This window comes from Ascaphus truei, chromosome 9 (genome assembly GCF_040206685.1).
Source record: "Ascaphus truei isolate aAscTru1 chromosome 9, aAscTru1.hap1, whole genome shotgun sequence".
In the NCBI taxonomy this organism is placed as follows: domain Eukaryota; kingdom Metazoa; phylum Chordata; class Amphibia; order Anura; family Ascaphidae; genus Ascaphus; species Ascaphus truei.
Window position 1 is genome coordinate 35,654,955 of NC_134491.1, and position 24,045 is coordinate 35,678,999.

A 24,045-nucleotide genomic window follows, 5' to 3' on the forward strand; every position below is an offset into this window, starting at 1 on the left:
AAGATTGGGTTCGGAGCGCAGAACACGATCTGGCACGCCAGGGTTTACCGACGCCATGTTAAATATCAGGGTTAAATATTAGTCAGATGAATTACAGAGAACTTTTGCTTTAATGGATCAGGAGTCCTTTGTGTATATAATTTGCACGGGGGCTTTCGTGACCTCACAAGTGTTCTCTCCAGATGAGATTTCCAAATATAGACTTGAGTTGCACACGTGGAATGGTGGCCGCAAATTTCCTGTGCCGTGATTTGCTTTTAAAGGGGAAAGGGATGAATTACAATGAATTAGTGCTACCCACTTACAATCAAGCTGACACTTCACTGTATTGAAAAAAAACCACACTTAACATTAACCAAATACAGATATTTGGGGATGGACATCAACTTTTTATCCTGGGTTCTGCTGGACTTGTGTGGTTTAGTTCTAATCTCTTCATGTAAACAACGCTGCTGTTTTGTCTTGGGTTCCACTTCTCCATCTCTTTTCCTGTTTGGCGATGATATGCTATATTTATGTGATGGACCACACAGGATATGAATGCCTTTCTATTATCTGAAGTTGGTCAGATAGCATCCAACTATGAAGTGATTTACAGATCACATTTTGTTTCTATGGCCATATAAAACATTTCACTGGTTTAAAAAAAAAAAAAATAACTAAGTAGTTGAGACCAAATTGAGAAAACGTTGGTTATGCCACTTTAAGCACTGTGTTGAATATACTCTATCTGTTCTTTGCAGGAGACACGTCAAGAATATTTCAGAGAACAAAGTATTTCGACAGCACATTGTCCGCCTTGATCAGCGCTGGTGTCCGGGTTCTTTTCAGCTCCAGCCAAGAAGAGACGGCTGGTTTGCTGAAGGAACTTACCTTGTTAGAGCAGAGGAAGAACGCTGGTATAGAGGTACCAACAGAGCTGATGGGTCCCAAGCAAGAAGTCCTACAGTTCTATCTGTCTATACCCAGTATAAGCTACCTGACTGCACTGAACTTGTGCCACCATTTTGACTCTGTGAAACAGATGGCTAACAGGTACAAGAACAAGTAGCGCACTCAGCTCTTTTTGCATTGGTTATGTTTTTGTTACAGGTGCTGTAGATGACCATGTGCCCAAATCTAAGCAATATTAGTAGTAATGGTATAAGCCAGGGCGTCTCTACTCCTGTCCTCAAGACCCCCCCAACAGGCTAGGTATTAGGGATATCCCAGCTTCAGGTCAGGTGGCTCAGTCTTTGTGCTGAAGCTGGGATATCCTCAGAAGCTGACCTGTTGGGGGGGCCTTGAGGCCTGGAGTTGAGACCCCTGGTATAAGCAATGTGTTGCTGGCCAAGTTGGAGTTTAAAAAAAAAAAAAAAAAAAAAGCATTTGAGCTCAAATCGGCGCCCGTGCAACTTTCTAATTACAGAGTCTATTTTAAATACCTATTTGTTAATTATTTCAGGTGAATTACATTAGTCTTCTAATTCATTCTTGTTTTAACCTTTCAACTTGCTTTGCAGCTCGGTGAATGTGATATCCGACTACGCGCAAGTCAGCCCCCAGAAAGCGGAGGAAATCTTCCGCTACGTTCGATACGTATTTGAAGCACAGATGCTGACAGCAGATAACGGCGCCAAACGAAAAAAGAGTCTCTAGCGATAATCACTGATTAGGCAACAAATTGGAATTCTTCAATGGGCTCTTTATTTATTTATTATTCATGTTTTTCTTTAACCAGTTTACTTCAGGAGTATGAAATGTATTGCATTGCAATGCCTTGCAGGCCTCAACTCGTAAAAGGGTTACGCAAATGCACTTTATTGTTATTCTGCATTGTAAAATATGTAAATAAATGTATCTAAAGTGTTTTATGGTGTGACAGCAAGTTATGAAAAATGTTATATGGATATGTGTGTGTGTGTGTGTGTGTGTGTGTATACACACACACGTGTAAGGTCTATTTAGTCCAATCAATGATAGTGAAGCCCCTCCAGCAATTGGGGTTTAAGTCAATTATCAAAAGATGAGAAAGTGTTTTGACACGAACCGGATTATATAGTGAATTTAAAACGTGGTTCTCCTCTAATATTACAATCATTTCATGCAATAAAATGAACATGTTGGCGTTTGACGGCTCGAGATTTACGTTTTCAAAATTGAATCTGAAATTAGGGTGCATACTACAACCAAAAACGCAGAGGCTGTGAACATTGTAACCTTCTTCCCCTCTTCTCTTTCTCTCCCCTGCCCCAAAGAAAAGCATTATTGTACTATTGCACAGGCTTTCATTCTGAAACTTGGATTATTCTAGTAAGTAGTTAAACGGTCTAACTGCTTATACTGAAAGATAGTGGGCAGTACGTCAATGTACTCTGGGCTAGAAATGTTTATATTCTAGCAGAATGGGAATGCCAACCCCAATTTATGGTGATCAACAGTGGATGTTTGTTTCCCAACGTCTTGGAATAATAGGTGTACAGTACACCCAAGTCTCTACGAATGTTGGTAAATATAATAAAGTGGTGACATTAAGTTGGAGTTGCATTGTTTAATTAAGTTTATCAATCCTTTTGTAGCCATTAGAAGGTGTGGAATAGAAACCACCATGGCAGCAAAAGGAGTCAAGTTAGCACTTTTGCGTGTTCTACAAAAACAATGTTTATTGATTTATAGACTCACTGCTTTGTGTTCAGTTAATATTACAACATATTTGTTAGATGGTAATCTGTCACAAAACAGTTGACGCTATTAATGCTGCCACATCACCAAGTTAGAATCTCATGTAGGCTGATCATCTTCGATACTGAAACTATGTATGCTTTTATCATATTTCAATTGTACCATTGTGTGTTTTTTGTTTAAATACATTTGATCAAATAGATTCTCATCTACTAGATGGATAATAGGTGCATTTATAGCAGGGGTTGCCAACTCGTCTTTGAGCCACTGGTGCTGAAGCAGGGATATCCTGAAAACCTGACCTATTGGTAGCGCTTGAGGACTGGAGTTGGCTACCCATGATTTATATGCAGCACTGGATCTTAATTTTAGTTTGCGATCTAAGACATGCAGCCCACACGAGGAGACTAGAACCTGTGCTATACATAGGAACCGTGTTCTCTTGAATGGTCTAAAATGTATAAGATGTCTCTTTCTCCCTGCCCCCCCCTCCCCCCGGGCTTTCAACAATGTGGTGATCAGTGGAATTAGAGACATTTGATGCAGAGATGAAAATGTTAAAAAAAAAAAAATTCTGAATTACAAAAATCAAGTGACGCCCTTGTCCAAACGAAGTTAGAAAAATATGTTTATTTTAGTAGGTAAACAATAGGCACCTAAAAAATTGTGGAGAATATCTAAAACACATTTGATTTCAAATGTGCACAACGTTGTACATTTACTTGCAAGTTTAAGGTATGTAACAAGAAAAAAGCACAAATGCCTAATTGAATGTATATTTTCACTATCTTTTCACTATCCGTGTTTTTATATATGTGTTTATATCACCATGTAGGAGAGATGCAGATGGTGAAGGGGTGTTTCTCAACAGCCCTTATGTAGAGATCACAAAACTCCAAAGCGTAAACTCCCCTCAACCATGTAAAGAAAGAAAAAATAACATTGTGCAAATGTGCAACAAAGTAATGTGGATTATAGGTAATTTAAATTCCCACTCACGTGGTGGAAAAAGTATTCAGGTGTTTATCAGATTAGATGTAGTCTTTGATCCGTGCTCTTGCTTCCAACAACGACCTTGACAATGATCAGCTCTCACCCTCTTGCAGTACTCCACAGGAGGAAAAATCCACAGGAGGACCAATTACAAAGAAAAGAAAGCACAAGGCACTTAGTGCGGGTTGTCAGATTACTGGCTACCCTATCCAGCCACCGTACGCTGCTGTGTGCGAACCCGGAAGTGGCTGTGAGGGACAGTAGACTGTGTGACGTGAGGTTTCAGCTTTTCCCAGCATGCGGGAACACAAACCTCTGCCTGCTGACTACCTCCGAGCTAGACACCCACAGGGCAACAAGGAGACAAATCAATCAGATGCTCTGAACAGCAGACTTTTAATGTGTAGGTTACTATTTGCATTTGTCTGGTTTGTTCAATATACACCTTTCACCATCTTGTGCTTTCTTTTCTTTGTAGTTTATCAGATTAAATCTGTTCTGGATTATGAGCTGGCATAGCTGAAACTCCCCGAATCATAAAACAAGAGGTATACATGGTACAGAACAGCTTTATAGGGTAAAATAGAATTGAGGGGGTAACCAGGCTATACATTAAAGTTTAAGCCCTCTGGTTACCTCAAACTGTGGGGTCCCTGGTAGCTCCATAAGCCATGGACCAGGGATAATACATGTGGAAAATGTGACTCCTGTATTTTTTTTTTTCTGTTTTCCTGTTCCCTTAGCCCTAGAACTGTGGGATTTCTTGTGTCACTTTTAGGGGGGATATTCAGGTGGAAATGCAATTATTTTGTTTGCAGGAGTTCGGGGGCCAAAGTTACTGGTAGTCGTTTAATTCTCCCTGGCAAGCAGGCATGATTTGCTGGTACGTGGGGTGAATTACACCGGGGCTACCCAGTGTCCCCCAGCCGCCTGGATTTTGAGCCCAAATATCCCCAATCCATTTCCTATATAAGGTTCCCCAAAGTATATTCTTTATTCAAGTGTAGTTTGTGTTTTACATTTACTATAAGGCTCTATGCAGTCAGCCAGGGCATATGGTTATGGTGCCAGCAAGTCTGTAGTTCAAAGAGGAGACAGGATGTTGAGGGGTGTCGGGGTGCTAAGTGGACTGGGCAGGGCAGAGTAGAGTCTGAAGAACAGAGACCCCCTGCGGGAAGGACCCTCTGGTCTGCCACTCAGTGGAGCCTGCCTGGTAGGTGGAAATGGATTGACTCAGGGAAGCGGAAGAATGTTGACTCGTTTCCCATTGGTCAATACGTATGTCCCACCCACGAGGTATCCCGAGACAGCTCAACACGCCCCCACCTCAGACATCAGCTAAAGTACAAGCCCCTCTTTTTATTGGCTGGCGTGAAGGAATTCCCCACACAGATTGGTTGCTCCTCCTTCCTCCATGCTAAAGATAGCTTAGCAGAGAATATATACACACATACACAAATTAATCAAGAGTACCAGACCTTCCTGTGACGCGTCAATGAAGCTAGGGCAGGCTTTTCAAAGTTGCTTAGTTCGAAATAGCAAAGCAACCGGCTTCGTTTTGATGCTAGAAAAGCCTGCCTCGCGAGACTAAGTCCCGGCTTGTGCAGCCAAGTAGTACAAATCGTTGTCGCGGTCAGGATTTCATACCAAAAATCCGTTGCATTATATTCAGGATTAGGTCCCGGTCAGGATTTTCTGCTGGATTTTGTTCCGTGACAAGGTCCCAATCAGGGTAAGCCCTTGCTATCGAACCCCGCACCTAGGGAAGGCTAGATTTCAGACCCCAGTAACTGTGTGTATTTCTGTATTTTGTGTTTGAGGTCTTTATCTAAATAAACCTCATTTTATTTCACTGCCTTGTTTTGCCTATTGACTGATCCCTAAAATATAAGTGTTAAAATACCTACTCTACCCTGACAAGCAGTGAGCCCATGCAACTCACATGTTCCAAGATTAAAACAGCGTTTTAACTACTCAGGAACGCTGTCACCTCGAGACCCAATCGCACTTGGCTGGCTTCAGTCTCAGATGGTGAGTCCCACTACCACGTTCCCCGGTGGAAAACGTCACGATATCGGTGGAGCCAATGAAAACCTCTGATTCCAGCCTCTGATGCAGGGGCCTGAAATCGGAGGTTTCCATTGGCTCCACCGCTATCGTGACATCATCCCTCGGGGAACCCAGAAGTGCGACTCACCCTCTGAGAGACTGAAGCCAGCCGAGTGCAATTTGGATGGCATCACTGCTAGACCCAGAGTGGTCCAAACGCCATTTTAATCTTTGAGCATGAGTTGTATGGGCTCACTGCTCAATTGTATTTACCCTTTAAAGCTGTTCTGTACCATGTATACCTCTTGTTTTTTGGGGAGTTCCAGCTCATGATCCAGACCAGATTTAATCTGACAAACGCCTGAATACTTTTTCCACCAAGTGGGCATTTAAAATGATCTATAATCCACTTTATTACACATTTGTACCATTATTTTTTTCTTTTACATGATTGAGGGGAGTTTGCACTTGAGGTTTTTTTTGTGAAATTTAAGGTGTACAAGGACAGTTGACAACTCTACACAAATTAAAATGATACTGTTTATATACATGAAACTTTTTAATCCATTTGGTAGGTGCAAATTTATTCCACAACAGAAAAAACAGTTTACACTGCAATAAAATCACAACGGACAAGCTTTATTTGTTTAGTTTTTTACAGTAATTTGGGCAAAGTCTTTTGTTTCAAAAGTATTCAACATGTACAAAAAGGGAAAGAACTTCAGCTATGGCACGGGGAAGTGTAAAAGCGCAGAAGGTTATTTCCCATCCGGAGACGAGCTTGAAAAATAGGAATCTTCCTCCTCGTCAGATGGGATATGTTCAACCGGTTTGAACAGTTTCCCAATAACTGATGCATCTTTTAATCCTGAGAAACATACAAGATGCATTATAGGACGGGTGACATGAAATCCAATTGCATGTATTCGTTTCAACTGTTTACATATGGCAGGCTGCGGTTTGAAATCTTTGTATTTGGTGCATCAACCTTAGTTTAGAAAGATTTAGGAAGATTAAAAGAAAGGAATAATATACTAAAATAGTGAATCCAGTTTGTTTTAACCAAGTGGGCACTTGGTGAATCATCCCCCTAAATTGGTTGGGTGCTGATGCCGTTTTAAGCTACAACGTGATGTATTTATTGTGCACTCACAATGTGATACAAATCCAGTATTCATGCAATGCCAAAGAACTGCTTTGTAATAATGTATCAATTGGAGCAGTACTGTTCCACAGGCAGAATATCAAAGAAACATCAACTACTCGCCTAGTGAATTAATGATTATAATGGTGCAAATGATATGATCCTTGTTAATTGCCAGAGACCTTAATATGACCCCTTCCTTATCCCAAGTCTTCCTAGCTGACCATCAAACGTGAGTGCCTGTTTCACGGAGCGTGCGGATCCCAGCCCGCATACAATGCAAGCAGAGTGTATTTGGCCGGCAAAATATATGTTTATGAATACTCCTATCTTGCCAACTGCCTCACAAGACATACACCTTCAACTTGTCACGTCTGTCACAGTGACGTAGTAGAACGCCTGAAGCGCATTTCACTACACAAAGGAGCTGGCGGGCGCATTGTGCTTTTAATGACGTCAGTTCCAATAACTCACTCGTGATGTCACTACTTATAAATTTAAGTGGCGTCTACGTTTTTTTTTTTTTTTTATTTATTTTATAAATGTTGACGGGTTACAATATACATCATCTAAACTATGATAATTTTACCAACATACCTTAAACCACAAGTACATATGTCTACATAAATATAAATGGGAATGGCTATTTTGCAGTTAAGTGTTGTATCTCCTCCGCATTGAAGAAATGCTCACTTGGTAACATGAATTTGCAAGCTATGCAGTCATTAAATTTCAAAGCAGGCGTTTGTGATGAGAGCCAGCTGTTCATTCTTGTTTTGGGTTCAAAGTGTCTATGGACCAAAATATTTAGAGATTCTGCAATCTCCTACTAGTTATCCCTGGTCTCGAACCCAGAACCAGCTTCATTTAATTGTTCTCCAAAAGGATATTGCAGCGTTTCACAAATATTTTTTGTGAACATTGTTCGATTATCCAATCTCTGATCAGGAAGGTTCTATCAGTAGCATGATCCTTCTGATGGGCCCTTAATATCTTTGACACATAGCCATGATTAAGGGAGCAGCGTTGAAATCTTTCCCTTGTTTAATACATTCTCTGGCGGTGTAAATATTGCCCGGTGTGAATTCTAGAAATGAGTGGTCACGGGGGGCCGATTTGGATCCAATAAGGGGCTAATTTGCAGCATTTTTAAGCTGGTTTTTGCAATTTACTATTGTATTTAAAAAACTAATTACTAATCTTTGATGACCAGGTCTAAAAAGGGTGATATTTTCCTTATTTACCACAGGTTAAAATCATAGATGAAAAATATTACATTAAATTAGAACTATGAACTTAAAAGTTTCAGTCCCACTCCAGATCAAGATTTAATCTATAAATCTAATCTATAATTTTATATAATCAGTGTCCGACACCATGCTAAATACCATCTGGTCCTTCCACCACCCTATGGTGCCATTCAAGTCAAAATAATTGTGCTAGACTGCATGCCTCTAAATCTAAGAAAATGGCAGCTGTCCTGCATGCTTTGTTCATGGCTGAAACAGCCTCACATCTTCCTTAACAGTATGCAGTATCCACAATCACTGCTGCCTCCCTTTGTCAGAGGGCTTTATTTTTACATTTGGTACATGCCGTTTGTTCACCAGAATTCAGATGACCTGTTATTTGTCCCCTATACTTCACGAGAAGATCTTTAGTTACCAATTTAATAAACATGTAATAGTAGAAGATAGGTCTATTTGTTGTGTGAATAGACTTCGATGTCAAGTATGAAAGGGCCCAGGTCTCCCACATGGTCATTTTCTTGTAGGAGGCGGATTAAATCCCCACGGAAAATGAAAGACAATTCTTTAAATTGGATGTGATCGCTACTCAATACAAAATACCTTACATTATAGATAATTAAATCCCCTTGATGTTCATTCACAGCCCTTGGTGTTGGCATAGTTCCCTCTTTTGAAATTGGGTTACCCAGTCTTTTAGACTTTTGTCCCTCTCCTGTTGTGTTTCTTCCCCCTAGGTGTTTTCTATAATAATATAAAAAAAAAGCCCCCTCCATTTGTCGTGTCTGTTTAGCAGGGATCGTTTCATATTCCGATCACATCTGGATTAAGACAGGATATCTTCCATGCAATTTTAGAATAGCCATTAATTATAGTTTACAAATAGAAAATATAGTTCTCGTTTTTGTACTGCTACCTTTCCATTCAAGTTTAATTCAGACCTCTGAACAGATGCTAATTATATGACAGACTTCTACGTATGCACTTTGAAACCCTGTGTTTTAGCTGTAAGATTTTCTCACATATACACAACGTGGGTTTCTGCATGCTTTCTTTTTTGCTGCTAGTCATTACAGCATTTACTCTGTTTTGAGTCATTATCAATTACCATGTTGCTCTTTCCTTCAAGATAAAGAAAACACGAGCAGATTTAGCTCAAGTGCAAGAGGCCTGCAATGCACTCCCAGGTCTGTAGCAGAGCAGGCGATTCTGCAGAACCCACAGAACCTAAACTTACCCTTGGTTAAAGAGGATGTTCTTCGAGAGATCGGCGTGGTATATGAAGGAGCTCCCTAAACAACAAAAATGCACATTTATATATAACAAGTCAAATGCTGCTTCACTAGCTGCATGAAAAATTAAAAATATCAATGGGGGGTTCCATCAACAGGAAATGCTTTCAGATAGACGCTAAAAATTATAATTGAAATGCAATACAAAAAAAAGGGACCTTATCATTCAGATACTCTGGTATAACCGCATATGTCATTCCTCAACAAAAAAATAAATTCTGATATAGGACTTCCTTAGTGTACTAAATTCATTACTACATTTTTATTTTGTGTTGACATCTAAATCCAAATGAATCATTAATTAAAATGGAACGTGTGTGTTGTGGAAAATACACCAAATACATACGTCTGGTGGATGATGATTAATGTATTTACAAGCAAAAATTACCGATTTTTTCTCGACTCGGCCCCGTATCTTAAACGTGTCTGCTTTTGTGTTTTTAATCATTCTGTACACGTACTTTTCATTATCCGACCTGTGAAAATAAATTGCATTTACCACCCCTATCTCACAATGGCTCATGAGTGATGCAAGCAATAGGAGAGACAATATTCCATCTGTTCATAGAATACCATTAATTATACCAAAGTGTGCTTTTCACCTAAAATCTTCACATTGATTTATTGGGGAGAATGTTTGAAGCTGGTAATTTCGTAACCATGATAAAGTAACACTACATTTTAGATTTCTCAGCTGTAGTCACATCATGGTGAATATTTTATTTTACACAACACTACAACCCATCTGTGGTAAACAAAATGTTTAAAAAAAAAAAAAAGCAATCTTGTAAAGTATCGGAAATGTAATTTCCATCAATATGCCAATACCAAAAATGTAATAATTAATTGCTGAGGTTGGGGTTGGGGTGGGGGGGAGGGGGGAAAGAGAGAGGATGGGAGATGGATTAGACCTGTAGGCCTAAACCATCTTAAACTTACAATGTCACCATGAGTAGTCAATGACAAGATGGCCTCACCTGTTTATGGAACCTAACATTCCCGGACTGATGTGTTCACACTGGGGCGTGTCAGCCAAAGGGAAAATGGAAGATGTAGGGGTTGTTGGGTTAGTTTGCGACAACTGAAATAAGTCATCCTCATGGCATCCTCTCAGCGTTGGCAGCTGCACGCACCAGAAGACACGATGTTTGCCAAATGAGAACACATGTAAATGTTATTTGTAACAGCAAGAATTCAGAGGAATGCAAGGCTACTTCCGAACAAGTAACAATGTTTGCAGTGCAGTGTTCATTGTTGCAGGCCAATTGCAAATGAGACAGAACACAGTCAGTCAATCTGAATATTTATACTTTGTGATTATTAATGATTGCAGCAAAGGGGCTTTAACTAAGTGATACGGAATTTAATAGTTAAATCAGTGTCAGCTGCTGATAATCTCCAAGGGAAAAAGCCCTTCAGGGAAATCCCTGGCCAGATCTTTATGTTGCTGTCCTTTTAGGAAAGACACCAAATCTCCGTTCCTCATGTACTTAAAATGGAAGTGAAACTTGGGGCTTTACTGCAGTATGAAAGCCAGAGAGAGGTGAGATTTGAATTGGGGATCGGAATTAAGCAATAACTAAATGTATGGCATTGTATGACTTTATTTATATAGCGCCATTAATGTACATAGCGCTTCACAGTAGTAATACATGTGGTAATCAAATAAATATCAGATAATATAAATAACAGATCATGGGAATAAGTGCATTACAAGTAATCCAGAGAAGAAATGGGATACTCAACACCAGCACGCTAAAATTGCCTTTTACCTTCACGGTCTTGGTCTGGAATGGAGTAGCAGTGAAAAAGTCATCATGGTCATCTTTAGGAAGATGCTCCAGGAATTCTCTCATTTGTTTCTTCCTTTTAAGGGTTCCCACTTTAGCTGTTATTTTTACCATCTTCTCTTCTGAACCATTCTCTGTTAAACAAATTAACTTTGCATGGGTTATCTGGATGTAGGTATATTTTCTATAGTACCACCATGTACACAGGATTTGTGCAAGATTATTAAAATGTTTAGGCTTTATAATATATCTATAAAGCGCTCAGTCTACTCAGCACTTTATATGAGACAACACAGTACAGGGAATTATAATACAATAAGTGCAGCAAAGAAAGTCCCTGTCCCAAAGAGGTTATATAGATATATCTCAAATAAGATTCCAATTTGAAGACTTCAGTAGACCTGAATCAAGTGCCAAAACTGGATGCTTTGATGGTAAAACAAAAACCACACAGAAACCAGATTTACACTTTTCTGCAATTAAACGTTTTGCTTTTCCATTTCTGAAGGCGGTTACCTTTCCCACCATCCATGGTCGGGAAGAGTATGTAGAGCCATATTCTAGCAAAACTTTTTCTATATTGCCGTTGCAAATAAGAAGGATCTCCCAAAGAAATCGCTCACCACTCAATGTCCACCAGTTCATGGACATTAAACGGTCACAAAATACATACTAACATATAGTGGATTTTCAAAGCATACATGAGTCACAGATTTTGAACATTGCATAAACCCAGAATCAGAATAAGGCAGGTTATCCTACCTGACGTCTGTGCTGTTAAACAGAACATTCTCTAGATATGAGCATATTTGAATATTTCTGTGTGCTGAATGCCTGATATAATTCCATATTATTTATTGTGTTACCCTTGTTCTTTTTGGTGGCTTTGCCTGGCTTCTTTTTTAATTGTGTTCTGGATGTCTTTGCCTGTTGCTTCTCCAAGTATTTCTCCTGACATTCCTCGGCAGAACGACTTTCTACTGCCATAGCCACGTCCAGCCAGAACCCATTTTTATGCTTTGGTAAAGAAGAAACAGCCCTGCAAGACAATGAACTTAAAATGAACATATGTTTCAAACTAAAATCGCCTGCCAAAATAAACCTTCCACCACAGCAACAATAACAACAGAAGCAAAGACTGAAGGACATAATCATAGTTCATATCCATGAGAAATACCAAATAAGGAGACTAGAAGGGAGTTACAGAAACACTAAACCTATCACAATGTACCGTTATTAATATTTTATTTAAGAACCTCTTAAAATTAGTGGAAATTGTGACATTAGTAAATGATGCCAACTAAAATAAAATAAAAATACCACGTTGTGAGCACATTCACACGTCTCAGACAGGTCTGCAACCATGCCCTTCCCCATTATCTCTTAACATGCAGTGCTTCCACTGCAGCCAGGGATTCCTGGGAAATCGCATGCAAATGAGCACACCGCTTGCTTCATGTCCATTTTAACATGGGACCCTTAGAAGCACATGCCTTAAGTAAAAGGAACACAGACACGCACTCTTAGCCAGCCCAAACCAGCCCACAGTATTATATTCAGTATTCTAGGGGTGGCCGAAAATATGAAATACTCAGAAGCCAGCATTTTGTTAAGCGTGGAGGAGGGGTGATTTCTGGCTACCCTGCTTGCCTCTCCACACCCATCGTCGGTGTCTCTGTATGTTAGTGTGTATCTGTGTCACACTGACACTCATGTCAAAACAGTCAATTCTGACAAGCCCACCCTCTCTGTCTCCTGCTCTACACACACCGAGAGACACGCAAAACGCGCTCACACAGCTCAGCTCCGACAAGCCCACCCTCTCTGTCTCCTGCTCTACACACACCGAGAGACACGCAAAACGCGCTCACACAGCTCAGCTCCGACAAGCCCACCCCGTCTCCTGCTCTACACACACCGAGAGACACGCAAACACGCTCATCACACAGCTCAGCTCCGACAAGCCCACCCCCTGTGTCTCCTGCTCCACCCCCACTTAGTCCCACCCCTTGCATGCCTCCTGCTCTCCGATCCCTCCCACTCTCCTCACACTGCAGTGGTGACTTCACCAATCACTGCACACAGCACAGGCGCCAGGGCGGACATTTTAGCCACCCGGGCAACCACGATTTTTCCATCCCTGCAGTATGTATATATTTAATTGTGCCAACCTGGAGTGCTTCTAGGAAAGGCACCTCAAATATACAATAGTAAACAAAAATGTCCCAATGCACATCCAATATAACAAATATTTGATTAGTCTGTGTTTTTCTTATCAGTATGGAACATTTAGTGCAATCTTTTGGACAAAACGTGTTAATCATGCTACCACGTCAAAGTAAACCCTAGAAACAGCCCTTCAAGATAATGACCATGTTGCCAAAATACAACGGTCACTGCAACTAAAAACAGCAGAGAATATAGGCCATACACCAGTTACTATCCAGGAAATTGTAAGCAAGACCAAGGAAATAAGGGAGTTACAGAAAAACTAAACCTCACACATGACACCTGCCATAAGGCCAGAAAATATTCAGTATTTAAATAATCTGGCACACCAGAGGTTAATTGGAGCTGCTCTAGTGTGATAAAAATAGACCCACACCTGTTTGACAGTAGAAATAAGCACCAACCCTTTCAATTTCAAAGGATTCCATTTATTTTCTGGACAGCGTCAGAGGGTGTGGGTCAGGAAGACGGTCTATGCATGTGTAAGTTTGCAAAATATTGCGGCTCTAATATGTCACAAAAAGAAAGGGGGGGGGGGAGATCCTCCAGCGCGTAGTTTCACTCGTATTCCGGGAACACATGCAATGTAAACAAAAAGAGGGACCACAATCAGGAGTGGTTAAAACACAATGGTATAACGTGTAGAGTTATATGGGTAACACACTTACATTAAAACAACAAGTCTCCAAATAGGAATGGCGAGCACTTCTTGATGTTACCTCAAAAAAAAGGGGGGAAAGAAGGGAATCATAGCATAACACTGTTTATTAACAAAAGTAATTAAAAGAGATTGCAAACTCACAAGCGGCCATTAAAAAATGGCATACAGAGAAGTAGTCTGCAGGCTCCACCAATCGTCCTCCTTAGTGGTTGGATGTCTGTGTGGAGTCTGTTCCAGTCGGTAAGATGGTGGTGCAGGGATGTAAATGACAGCAGGGTTGTCTTCCCAGACTTGTGCACAGCCGTGATTTTCTCCCGTTCGTCAGTCTCCTCACTGCAGCTTCCGACTTCCGCGCATGCGCATGCGCCCCGGTCGTGATGCTGGCCGAGCTGGAATTGCGCTCTTACTCCTCTGTATGGTGGCTTGTGATGACCAAAATCCGTCAGATGCGTTTCGCAAATTAGCTTCCTCAGTGACGTAGATACATGTAGGGTAACAGCACTTTATATATCCAACAGTCCTTTGATTGTCCAATCATATTCTACTTCCTTAAGTAGAATATGATTGGACAATCAAAGGACTGTTGGATATATAAAGTGCTGTTACCCTACATGTATCTACGTCACTGAGGAAGCTAATTTGCGAAACGCGTCTGGCGGATTTTGGTCATCACAAGCCACCATACAGAGGAGTAAGAGCGCAATTCCAACTTGGCCAGCATCACGACCTGGGCGCATGCGCATGCGCGGAAGTCGGAAGCTGCAGTGAGGAGACTGACGAACGGGAGAAAATCCAGGCTGTGCACAAGTCTGGGAAGACAACCCTGCTGTCATTTACATCCCTGCACCACCATCTTACCGGCTGGAACAGACTCCACACAGACATCCAACCACTTAGGAGGACGAGTGGTGGAGCCTGGAGACTACTTCTCTCTATGCCATTTTTTAATGGCCGCTTGTGAGTTTGCAATCTCTTTTAATTACTTTTGTTAATAAACAGTGTTATGCTTTGATTCCCTTCTTTCCCCCTTTTTTTTTGAGGTAACATCAAGAAGTGCTCGCCATTCCTATTTGGAGACTTGTTGTTTTAATGTAAGTGTGTTACCCATATAACTCCACACGTTATACCATTGTGTTTTAACCACTCCTGATTGTGGTCCCTCTTTTTGTTTACATTGCATGTGTTCCGGAAAACGAGTGAAACTACGCGCCAGAGGATCCCCCCCCCCTTCTTTCAGTGACTCTATACAGAGGTTGGCGAATCACCTCTGAAAGAAACTCTGGCAGCAGGATCACACTCTATGAAGAACTGAAATTTTGAATCCACTTTATCACGGTTGGCGCAGTTATTATATTTTTTCTAACATGTCACAAGACTTACAAATATATTTTCGGAACATTTGCGATTATACTAATTCAATGATGATAAATAATTCATGATTGGGAGGGTGCAGAGGTCAGATATTCATGTGTCTCATACTTCTGGAAACAAAGGAGAACAAGCTCAGCAACGTTGCTCTCGTGATCTGGGAGGTATGATGGAATTAAAACTGGTAATACAATAAAAATATAGGTGAATGAAATGAACATATATACAACAAATTCCAAAGACCAGAAGGATACTTACCGTTAAACACTTTTTATATCAATATACGACTTGGATACAAGCAGGTTTATTTGGCAATACTGAATGATTGAATTAGGCTGCGGCCCCTGTCCTCCCGGCTGCATGCGTAGCGACTACAGCCACGATCGGCAATCTGTAGGGAGCGGGGCCATGACACGGGGCGCGGCCGTATCTGCCCCTGCCATTGGCTGCACGCCGCCACGTGACTGCGTCGCGGCACGGAACTACAGCCACGATCGGCGATCTGTAGGGAGTGGGGCCATGACATGGGGCGCGGCCGTATCTGCCCCTGCCATTGGCTGCACGCCGCCACGTGACTGCGTCGCGGCACAGGAAGCCCTGCCAGTGTACGTGTCACAGCGCTTTGCACTCCCACACAGCCACTGGGGCCTGCCCTATATAGGGCTGTGCAGTGGGGCACGCACGCCGCTGTCACTACCGGGGACTCAGCCTTAGGTGTCACCTATTACTGTGAACACTATCGGCACACTGCGTATAACCACCACGTCTATTGTCCTAATATTTTTTGGACCACTCCGGACTAGTTTTAATTATTTTTTTTTGTATATTCAGTATGTTCATTTCGTTCACCTATTTTATATTGTATTACCTATTAAAGATTTAAGTTCTAACTCAAATCATACCTCCAGATCACGAGTGCAACATTGCAGAGCTTCTCCTTTGCTTCCAATTATCCTAATTCCTGTATGCACTTTGATCAAGTACAACCATTTCCACTAATTGCTGAGCAGGAGTTGTTCTTTGTACCATATATTGTCTCTCCTACTTCTAATGAATCCCCTGAATAATAGTCTCTTTACACGCGGCAAATTCACCCAAAAACGATTAGTTACAATATTCTAGACTCGACCAGAAGGTGGGCTTATGCTGTGCTCAATGCAGAAGGATTTAGCATAAAAACCATATGCTGGGGGATAAGAATTTGGAATTCAACAAAAGTAAGTGTCTGATGTCAGGAGAACATGTGAATTCTCATATTCCAATCTCCACGAACTCTTGGGGTAAATCAGATATTGCTATCTTGTAATGTATAGAATTTCCGTTTACTTATCTTTTAAATTTTATGAAACGGTCTGCATATATTGTACTGTATGTTTCTTGTAATATTCTTTTTTGTAACCTAAGCACTGTACTACTTTTGTATATTACACCTAAAATGTAATAATTATAGTCTTTTGTGCTCTAATTAAACTCTGCACGTTTTGGAGAGATTACATTTTGCTACAATACATTTTTGTGCGTAATTACATATTTTGATCAGTGAATGGTGATCAAGTGACCCCAGTGGTAATGGTCTGTATAAGGGTTGCCACCTTCTACTGAAGGCTAACCCGGAAACAACATTTTTAAATGTAGCGCTTACCTTAGTCTCCGGCATCCTCTGACATCCTTCCAGCATCTGCCACCGCAACCCTTCAATGTGGCCACGGCATCAAGTTGCCATGACAACAGGACGCCTCATGGCACCGAAACGTCACATTGTTACGGCACCGGGTGACATCACGTTCCCGTTGACATGGCAACGCGGTGCCATTTGACGCCGCATGGCCATATTGACAAGAGTTTAAGGGGAAGATGCTACCTGGAGGTTTACAAGGTAAACCAGTAGCCCGGAAATACGTGGCCAAAACTCGTACTCTCCGGATCAAATTCGGAGTGGTGGCAACCCTGGTATTTATCCTTGGTGGTGGCAGCGTTAAGGGGATATTTGTAACAGATTCAGGGGCGAAAAGTGGGTTAGCTAGATAGTGGTTGAATTAACTCATCACCTATACAAGTCACGTCCGCACAGGTATGCCGTTCGTGACAGCACCTGTTAGTAATTTAATTTAATTCAAGTACCTCTTAAGTCAGAGAAATTGTGACATTACTAAAATTATGTCAACTAAACGAACACAGGATTCGTTAATACTTGCCTATAGAGCCTCTGTACTTCGTTCTCTGTCCATTTCTCTTCTTGAGCCACCAGTGGAAATGGCTCACAGGATCTTTCTCGCCTCGTTCTGCAAGGTGAAGTTGAGCTTGAAGCGGAGGTGCTTCGAGATCTCTTGACACTTTTTGTGGAAGCTCTTGGTTGATATTCCTCATCATCAGCAATTCTGGATGTTTGCATGTTTCTTCTTGTTGAAGCGGTTGGTTGATATTCCTCATCAGTGCTTCTAGATCTCTGAGCATTTTTTGTTGTTGAATCCCTTGGTTGATATTCCTCATCACTGCTTCTAGATCTCTGAGCATTTTCTTTTGTTGAAGCCCTTGGTTGATATTCCTCATCGTCTGTGCTTCTGGAACTGGGGGCATTGTTTTTTGTCAAAGCTCTTGGTTGGTAATCCTCATCATCAATGCGTCTAGATCTTGGCGCATTTCTTTTTGTTGAAGCTTTTGGTTGATATTCCTCATCAGTGCTTCTTGATCTCTGGGAATTTCTTTTTGTTGAAGCCCTTGGTTGATATTCCTCATCGTCTGTGCTTCTGGAACTGCGGGCATTGTTTTTTGTAAAAGCTCTTGGTTGGTATTCCTCAGTGTTTCTAGATCTTGGCGCATTTCTTTTTGTTGAAGCTTTTGGTTTACATTCATCATCTTCACTGCTTCTTGATCTCTGGGCACCTTTCGTGGAAGCTCTTGGGTGATAGTCCTCATCTTCAGCGCCTGCTGTTTCCAATGGGGCCTTGCCATTTCGTGTCAGAGTGGTGGTTCTTGATCGGGTTTGATTTCTAGTCAGGGAGCCAACAGTCTCATTGTCATCTCTCTGAACGAAATTTTTCAAGGTTCTCTTTTTAGAACTGTTCTGGTCAGATTTCTCAGTGTGTGCAAGGGCACTGAGTAATTGCGCACTTCCTAATTGTTCCCGTCTATTAAATGGGCTGGTACCATTGAGAGAGCTAGTTTGTCTTGAGGTTGCATTTTGAGAACTACTCTGTTTTACCACATTGTTCTCCGACTGCTGACATTTTAGCACTCGTCTTTCTGAGGCAGTTCTTGGCTTTCTTTTAACAGATAGATGACCAAATTCCTCAATATCTTGATCTGTAGACTCAGTCTGAGCATGGTTGTCCTGCGACAAGTTTTCTGGGACACTGAGGGCAGTTTGGGGAGTTCCTTTAAAGTCCAGATTATTCCTTTTAGTTCTCAATTTGGTCTCAAATTCTGATTCACTTTCAAATACACTAGTGTCTGCGATACTCGCTCTTATACTTTCATAGTGGACATTATATTTCACGCACTTCTTCTGCAACTGGCTTTTAGAATTCATAGGTGTGAGAATGACAACAGGCGAGTTTTGCTGGAACTTCTCATTTTCACTTTCTTCTGGATTTGAAGCACTTTGAATTTTTGAGTAGGTCTTGTCATTAGGAATTGATTTGTTAGTGGACTTCTTTTTTGAGCTGATCACTATAAGAAAAAGAAAGAAAAAACATGGATTGTCTGCATCAGTTTTTAACAGGGGTTCCTAGGAACCATTGAGTTCCCCAGAAATCCCTAAAGGGTTCCCTGCAATTTTGAGGTCATTTGAAAATTGTACCAAATACAGAAGAATTTACAATGCATCTGATCTCAGACGTGCTATTAGAGGGGGTTGGGGTTCCTCCGAATTTCACATTGGGTTCCTTCACAAAAAAAAAAAAAAAAAAAGTTAGAAACCACAGGTATGTATAATATAACAGGAGGTCAGGGACCTGGAACATACATGTGAAATTAATTGCTTATTAAGAGATCTCTTCCCCTCCTCCCTCACCTCATCGGAGGGGAGGAGATGCACCTGCTGCTGCTACATGCATGGGAGGTATATGCTTTTTTGCATTTCCTTCTTTTTTTTTTTAAAGATTATTTTCACTATTATTCGGGCACTGCACTGTAGATCATGCATAGCACATAGGGATTCTTAAAATGTAACACTTTAGGCACCACATGCTGTTTGCTACAGTATTTTTGTTTCCTTGTCTCTCTACACAGTGGAAGAAATACATAAGACAGTGTAATACAGGTAGTGTAGGATCTGCTGAAATGGGGTTAGTGGTGTGGTTGTAGCCTTAAAATATTTTGGCCAAAGTATTGAACTAAAAGACCCATATTTATGACGAATAAATATAGATAAAATACATAGTAATGTACTAAATAATTTGTCATATTGGATGTAGCGTTGGGGCTTTGTCGTCGCTGGTTGTATACATTTAGTCACAAACCCAGTAAAATAAAAAACACACACACACACACACACGCACACACGCACACACTTCGGTCTCTGTCCTTTACGATTAAAAAAGGACGACGGATGCCAAAATAGACAATTTAGCATGTCCGTTGCTCTTAATATTAGGTGTAATCATCTTAATTGTTTAAAGGCTTTTCACACAAACTCATTTAGACCAACGCGGAGCAAAAAAGGGAAAAAAAGCTGGGAGTCCAACCTCAACAAAACCAGAGAGCCACACTTTGCTATACCGGCCAAAATGCTAAACATGAATTATTAGTGTATAATAACTTCACCATTTAAATATACACAGAACAGACTTAACTTATTTTACCTAGGCTGAAGGGGGCTACAAAAAAAAATGGCACAAGGCCAAAAAAGCACCACACCACACCACAAAAAACAGAAAACAGTAGAAGAGGGTGAATAGAAAAAGGACGATTTAATCCAAAAATGATTCGCTCGGGGGAGCTTTATCAAAGGGGGCTACATGTTGACTCATGCACAGAACCAATGACGCCATAAGAAGTTGAGACTGTCATTTAAACTACCCAAGGAACAAAGTTTCACTTTGATCACTTTCATTTAATTGAAATCCCTGTACAAGTAAACTGGTATTGATTTCCTCTAAACTAAAACATTATTAAATTAACCAATATTGAATGGACACTTCGTACACTGGGATACAGTTAGCACTTTGGATGCTGTAACTTCCATTGCTTAAACAGGAGCAATTGACTACATATAACTAAAAGGCTCAGCATGCAATTGGTGGAGTGGGTTGGTTCCTCCCCATTGTATGGGTGATACCAGTCATTGCTAAAGACCTGGACATGACCTGCTTTGGAGACATGGAAGCAGAACGCAACACCTTTCTGTCCTGATTACTAGAAGATGAAAACCTGATAATCCTCATAGGGCTCCAAGCTGTCTTTGAAGGAATCAGTGACCTGACACTGCAGGAATCGGGAGCAGACATAGTTCTGCTTTGCAGCTAATCTACTTCTGCTTCCTCTTCAGGCACAAAAATAGGGGGGGAAAAGCAGAGCACTACTTCTATGCAGAGAAAAATGATGAGCGTTCCCATGACAAAGCACCCCTGCGTGAAACGCGTAGGTGTGGGTTGCTTGCCCTTGTATGTTTCTATGATCCAATACATTTGTAATTTTGTATCTATGGGAACGCTCTCACTCATTTTTCTCTGCATAGAAGTAGTGCTCTGCTTTTTCGGCCCTTTTTTTGTATCCTGTGCCGGAGGTACACCCAGTACCCCAGGACAAGAGGGTCATCATACCAGGACGCTGCACCTGCACGCGAGTCCTTGGTTATCTCCCTCAGATGCTATTCAAGGTATTACGCATTAATTATTGATGCATCATGGTCGGGACACTGGGATGTGTTAAAATCCTTACTACTGTACTATATGGAATTTATCCAGCAATTATATCAGACCGGAGATCTTTATACCATCATCCATCTGCCCCCTGAGGAGTACGCTACTGCAGATTATTGTTTTTTGATGCTAAACACATTGACAACTGCCATTGTTTTTTAGCGCACCACACAGGTTTTTTAATATCATCTTCAGACACTTGCGTCTGAAATGCTCCTGCTTATATTTGGAAAGCATACATTATATTTACTACACTTCTCCTGTAGCTGCCTTTTAGAGTTCATTGTAGTCAACAGCCAGACAGGATTTTTGGGGTAGAGGTTTGTACTCTCCTCATTGTCACTTTCCTGTGTGTTTGAAGAACACAGAATTGTGTTCACGATATTCAAGCTCCTAACTGAGTTCTGTTTCACCTCTCGGTTAAATGCTAGGAGAGATATAAAAACGGGACTTCAATGAAAGACGGGTCAAAGCTTTGCAACACTCGTTAGATGGACCCAACTGAGCTTTAGCATTCTCTCCTGGTGCCTTAATGTAGAGCAGGGGTGGCCAACCGCAGGTCAATGGCCAGCAACAGGGCTGGTTTTAAGGACATACACCTGCCCTGTTTGTGGCCCTTGACAACTGGAGTTGGCCATCCCTAATGTAGAGGGAAACAACTTTATAGCATTTCAAATAGGAACCATAGTTTGCTTGCTTTGGTCAGTCTAAACCATCTTCAATGCACAGAATATGTTACATTTAGACAGTTACAGCAATGCGTGTTTGTCCTCATTTTGCACAAAACATGACAGAAGCAGAACACTCCTACAATTTCTATGGTGAAGGTCAAGATTCAAATATCTACTCATTTATTTTCAAAACACTTTACAAGAAACATGTTGAGACGAGTATTATTAATTCAAGACAATGCAGCGACATTCAATTATTTATATTTTTGGTTCTCACAGAAGTAAAATATGAAAAAAAATGATATTTTGTAATCTAGTGGTAAAGCATCAGATTCACCCTGAATGGGACTAAAACATAATGTACATCAGTGGTGGCCAACTTTAGTCCTCAAGGGCCATCAACAGGTCAGGTTTTAAGGATATCCCTGCTTCAGCACAGGTAGCTCAATCAGTGGCTCAGTCTTCGACTGATCCACCTGTGCTGAAGCAGGGGTATCCTTAAAACATGACCCGTTTGGGGTCATTGAGGACTGGAGTTGGTTACCCATGACGTACATCACACCACTCACCCAAGGCATTGATGGCCCTAGGGTCAGGCAACGAGTTGCCCGGCAAATATAAAAAAAGTGACAGCTGTTGTAGCAATCCTAAAACACAAGGCACTGGGTTAAGAGCTTGGTTTGGATTTTAGAACAGCCAGTCTTACTGACGTCAGATACCCAAACGTATGACTTGGGGTGAAAAAAAAAAAGCCTTGATCAAGAGACTTCACACATTTAAACAGTCTTAAAAGTTTGTGTAATTACTAGTGACACCTACTGCAAAACTTGAATGAATTCCACACAAATCATGTGAAACCTCAAAACAGTTTGCTTTTACCTCCTCCGTGTGTAGCGGAATCAACTCCACTTGGTTTGGGAGTCGTTTTGCTCAGCTTCGTTGCAATGGGTGTTGTTTTTTTACGGTCACATTTATCGCTTAATGTAACCTTGAAGAGGAGAAACAAAACGCGGAGTGTTAATTGTAGTTACAACACACTCGGGTAACTCATTTGCAAGAACTCAGTGACACAATAGCCACAACTAGTTGTGAAACAGTGTTTCCATGTATTATCAGCAGTGTCTGACCTTCACACCATGTCAATGATTCAAAAGGACATGCAATACAAATAATTCAAACAAGATAAAACATCACAATTACAGAGGTTATATGGATTCTCAATTAACATTTCAGGAAACCGTGTCACCAGCAGTTTATTCTAAGCTATATACAGATTTACAGGGACAAGAAACGATTTTGTTGCACACATTCCTGTTCATTTGTAATTTTAATGGTTATGCTTGTTTCTAAAAAAAAAACAAAACAAAAAAAATAAATATATATATATAAAAAAACCACATTGAATCACAATTTAGCATTAAAAAAATAATGTACATTTTACACAATTTGGATATCTGCCATCTCACCAATATTGTTTTACTCTCAATATTAACAAGTCAATTTAAGAGCCTGACAATGTCCTGGAGCCTAAATGTACTACTTTAAAAGCAGCCCATAGAAGTTTCAGTTAAAGTAAAAAAATAAACTGCTAAATAAAATGCCCGTAAGTATTAGCAGAGCATTAGGTACCCCATTTGTAAATAAAATGACGACCAGCAATGGCTGCTGCCTTAACGTAGATTCAACTGGAAATGACTCACTGTTGTATCGCCCAGGTAGTTTTTTCCACCCATGTCAATTGTGATATTACAATTTTTGTCAACCACCAGCCTCTGCCCGCACCAGAACTTCAACCGTGGTTTTATTAGTCTCCCGCTGCGGCTAACTGCGCCTTCACTGAGAACAGATTGTAAGGTGGGAGTGCTTTTCTCTACAAATAAAAAGAAACAGTCGTGAAGAATTAATTCAGAACAACTCTGGCGCAGAAGACTGGCAAAGAAAGAAGTTCGCACTCCGCTACCAACGAAATTATTCTTGATACATGCTCTGAGAAGAGAGGACTAGAAGATTGATGCACATCGCAGGCGACAAGACAGTTATAAAACATTTCTAAAGCCATCAAACCTTTCCACTACCAGA

General features: G+C 40.9%; 2 protein-coding genes across 5 annotated transcripts in view; one reads left to right on the forward strand and one right to left on the reverse strand.

Moving 5' to 3' along the window:
* FANCM (FA complementation group M) overlaps positions 1-1,850 on the forward strand; it is a 105,213-nt gene extending 103,363 nt beyond the window's left edge. For both annotated transcript variants that reach the window (XM_075614371.1, XM_075614372.1), the window contains exons 22-23: positions 744-1,035; positions 1,503-1,850. In XM_075614371.1, coding sequence (XP_075470486.1) covers positions 744-1,035; positions 1,503-1,638 — 428 coding nt within the window. In that variant the 3' untranslated portion in view covers positions 1,639-1,850. The remainder of the gene's footprint in view (positions 1-743; positions 1,036-1,502) is intronic.
* A 4,471-nt stretch (positions 1,851-6,321) lies between these two features.
* MIS18BP1 (MIS18 binding protein 1) overlaps positions 6,322-24,045 on the reverse strand; it is a 33,788-nt gene continuing 16,064 nt past the window's right edge. For 2 of the 3 annotated variants that reach the window (XM_075614375.1, XM_075614376.1), the window contains exons 9-17: positions 23,667-23,836; positions 22,846-22,954; positions 17,630-19,103; positions 12,043-12,215; positions 11,159-11,310; positions 10,364-10,509; positions 9,775-9,862; positions 9,332-9,386; positions 6,322-6,571 (exon numbers count right to left, since the gene is read on the reverse strand). In XM_075614375.1, coding sequence (XP_075470490.1) covers positions 6,462-6,571; positions 9,332-9,386; positions 9,775-9,862; positions 10,364-10,509; positions 11,159-11,310; positions 12,043-12,215; positions 17,630-19,103; positions 22,846-22,954; positions 23,667-23,836 — 2,477 coding nt within the window. In that variant the 3' untranslated portion in view covers positions 6,322-6,461. The remainder of the gene's footprint in view (positions 6,572-9,331; positions 9,387-9,774; positions 9,863-10,363; positions 10,510-11,158; positions 11,311-12,042; positions 12,216-17,629; positions 19,104-22,845; positions 22,955-23,666; positions 23,837-24,045) is intronic. The other variant, XM_075614377.1, reaches the window with a different exon arrangement.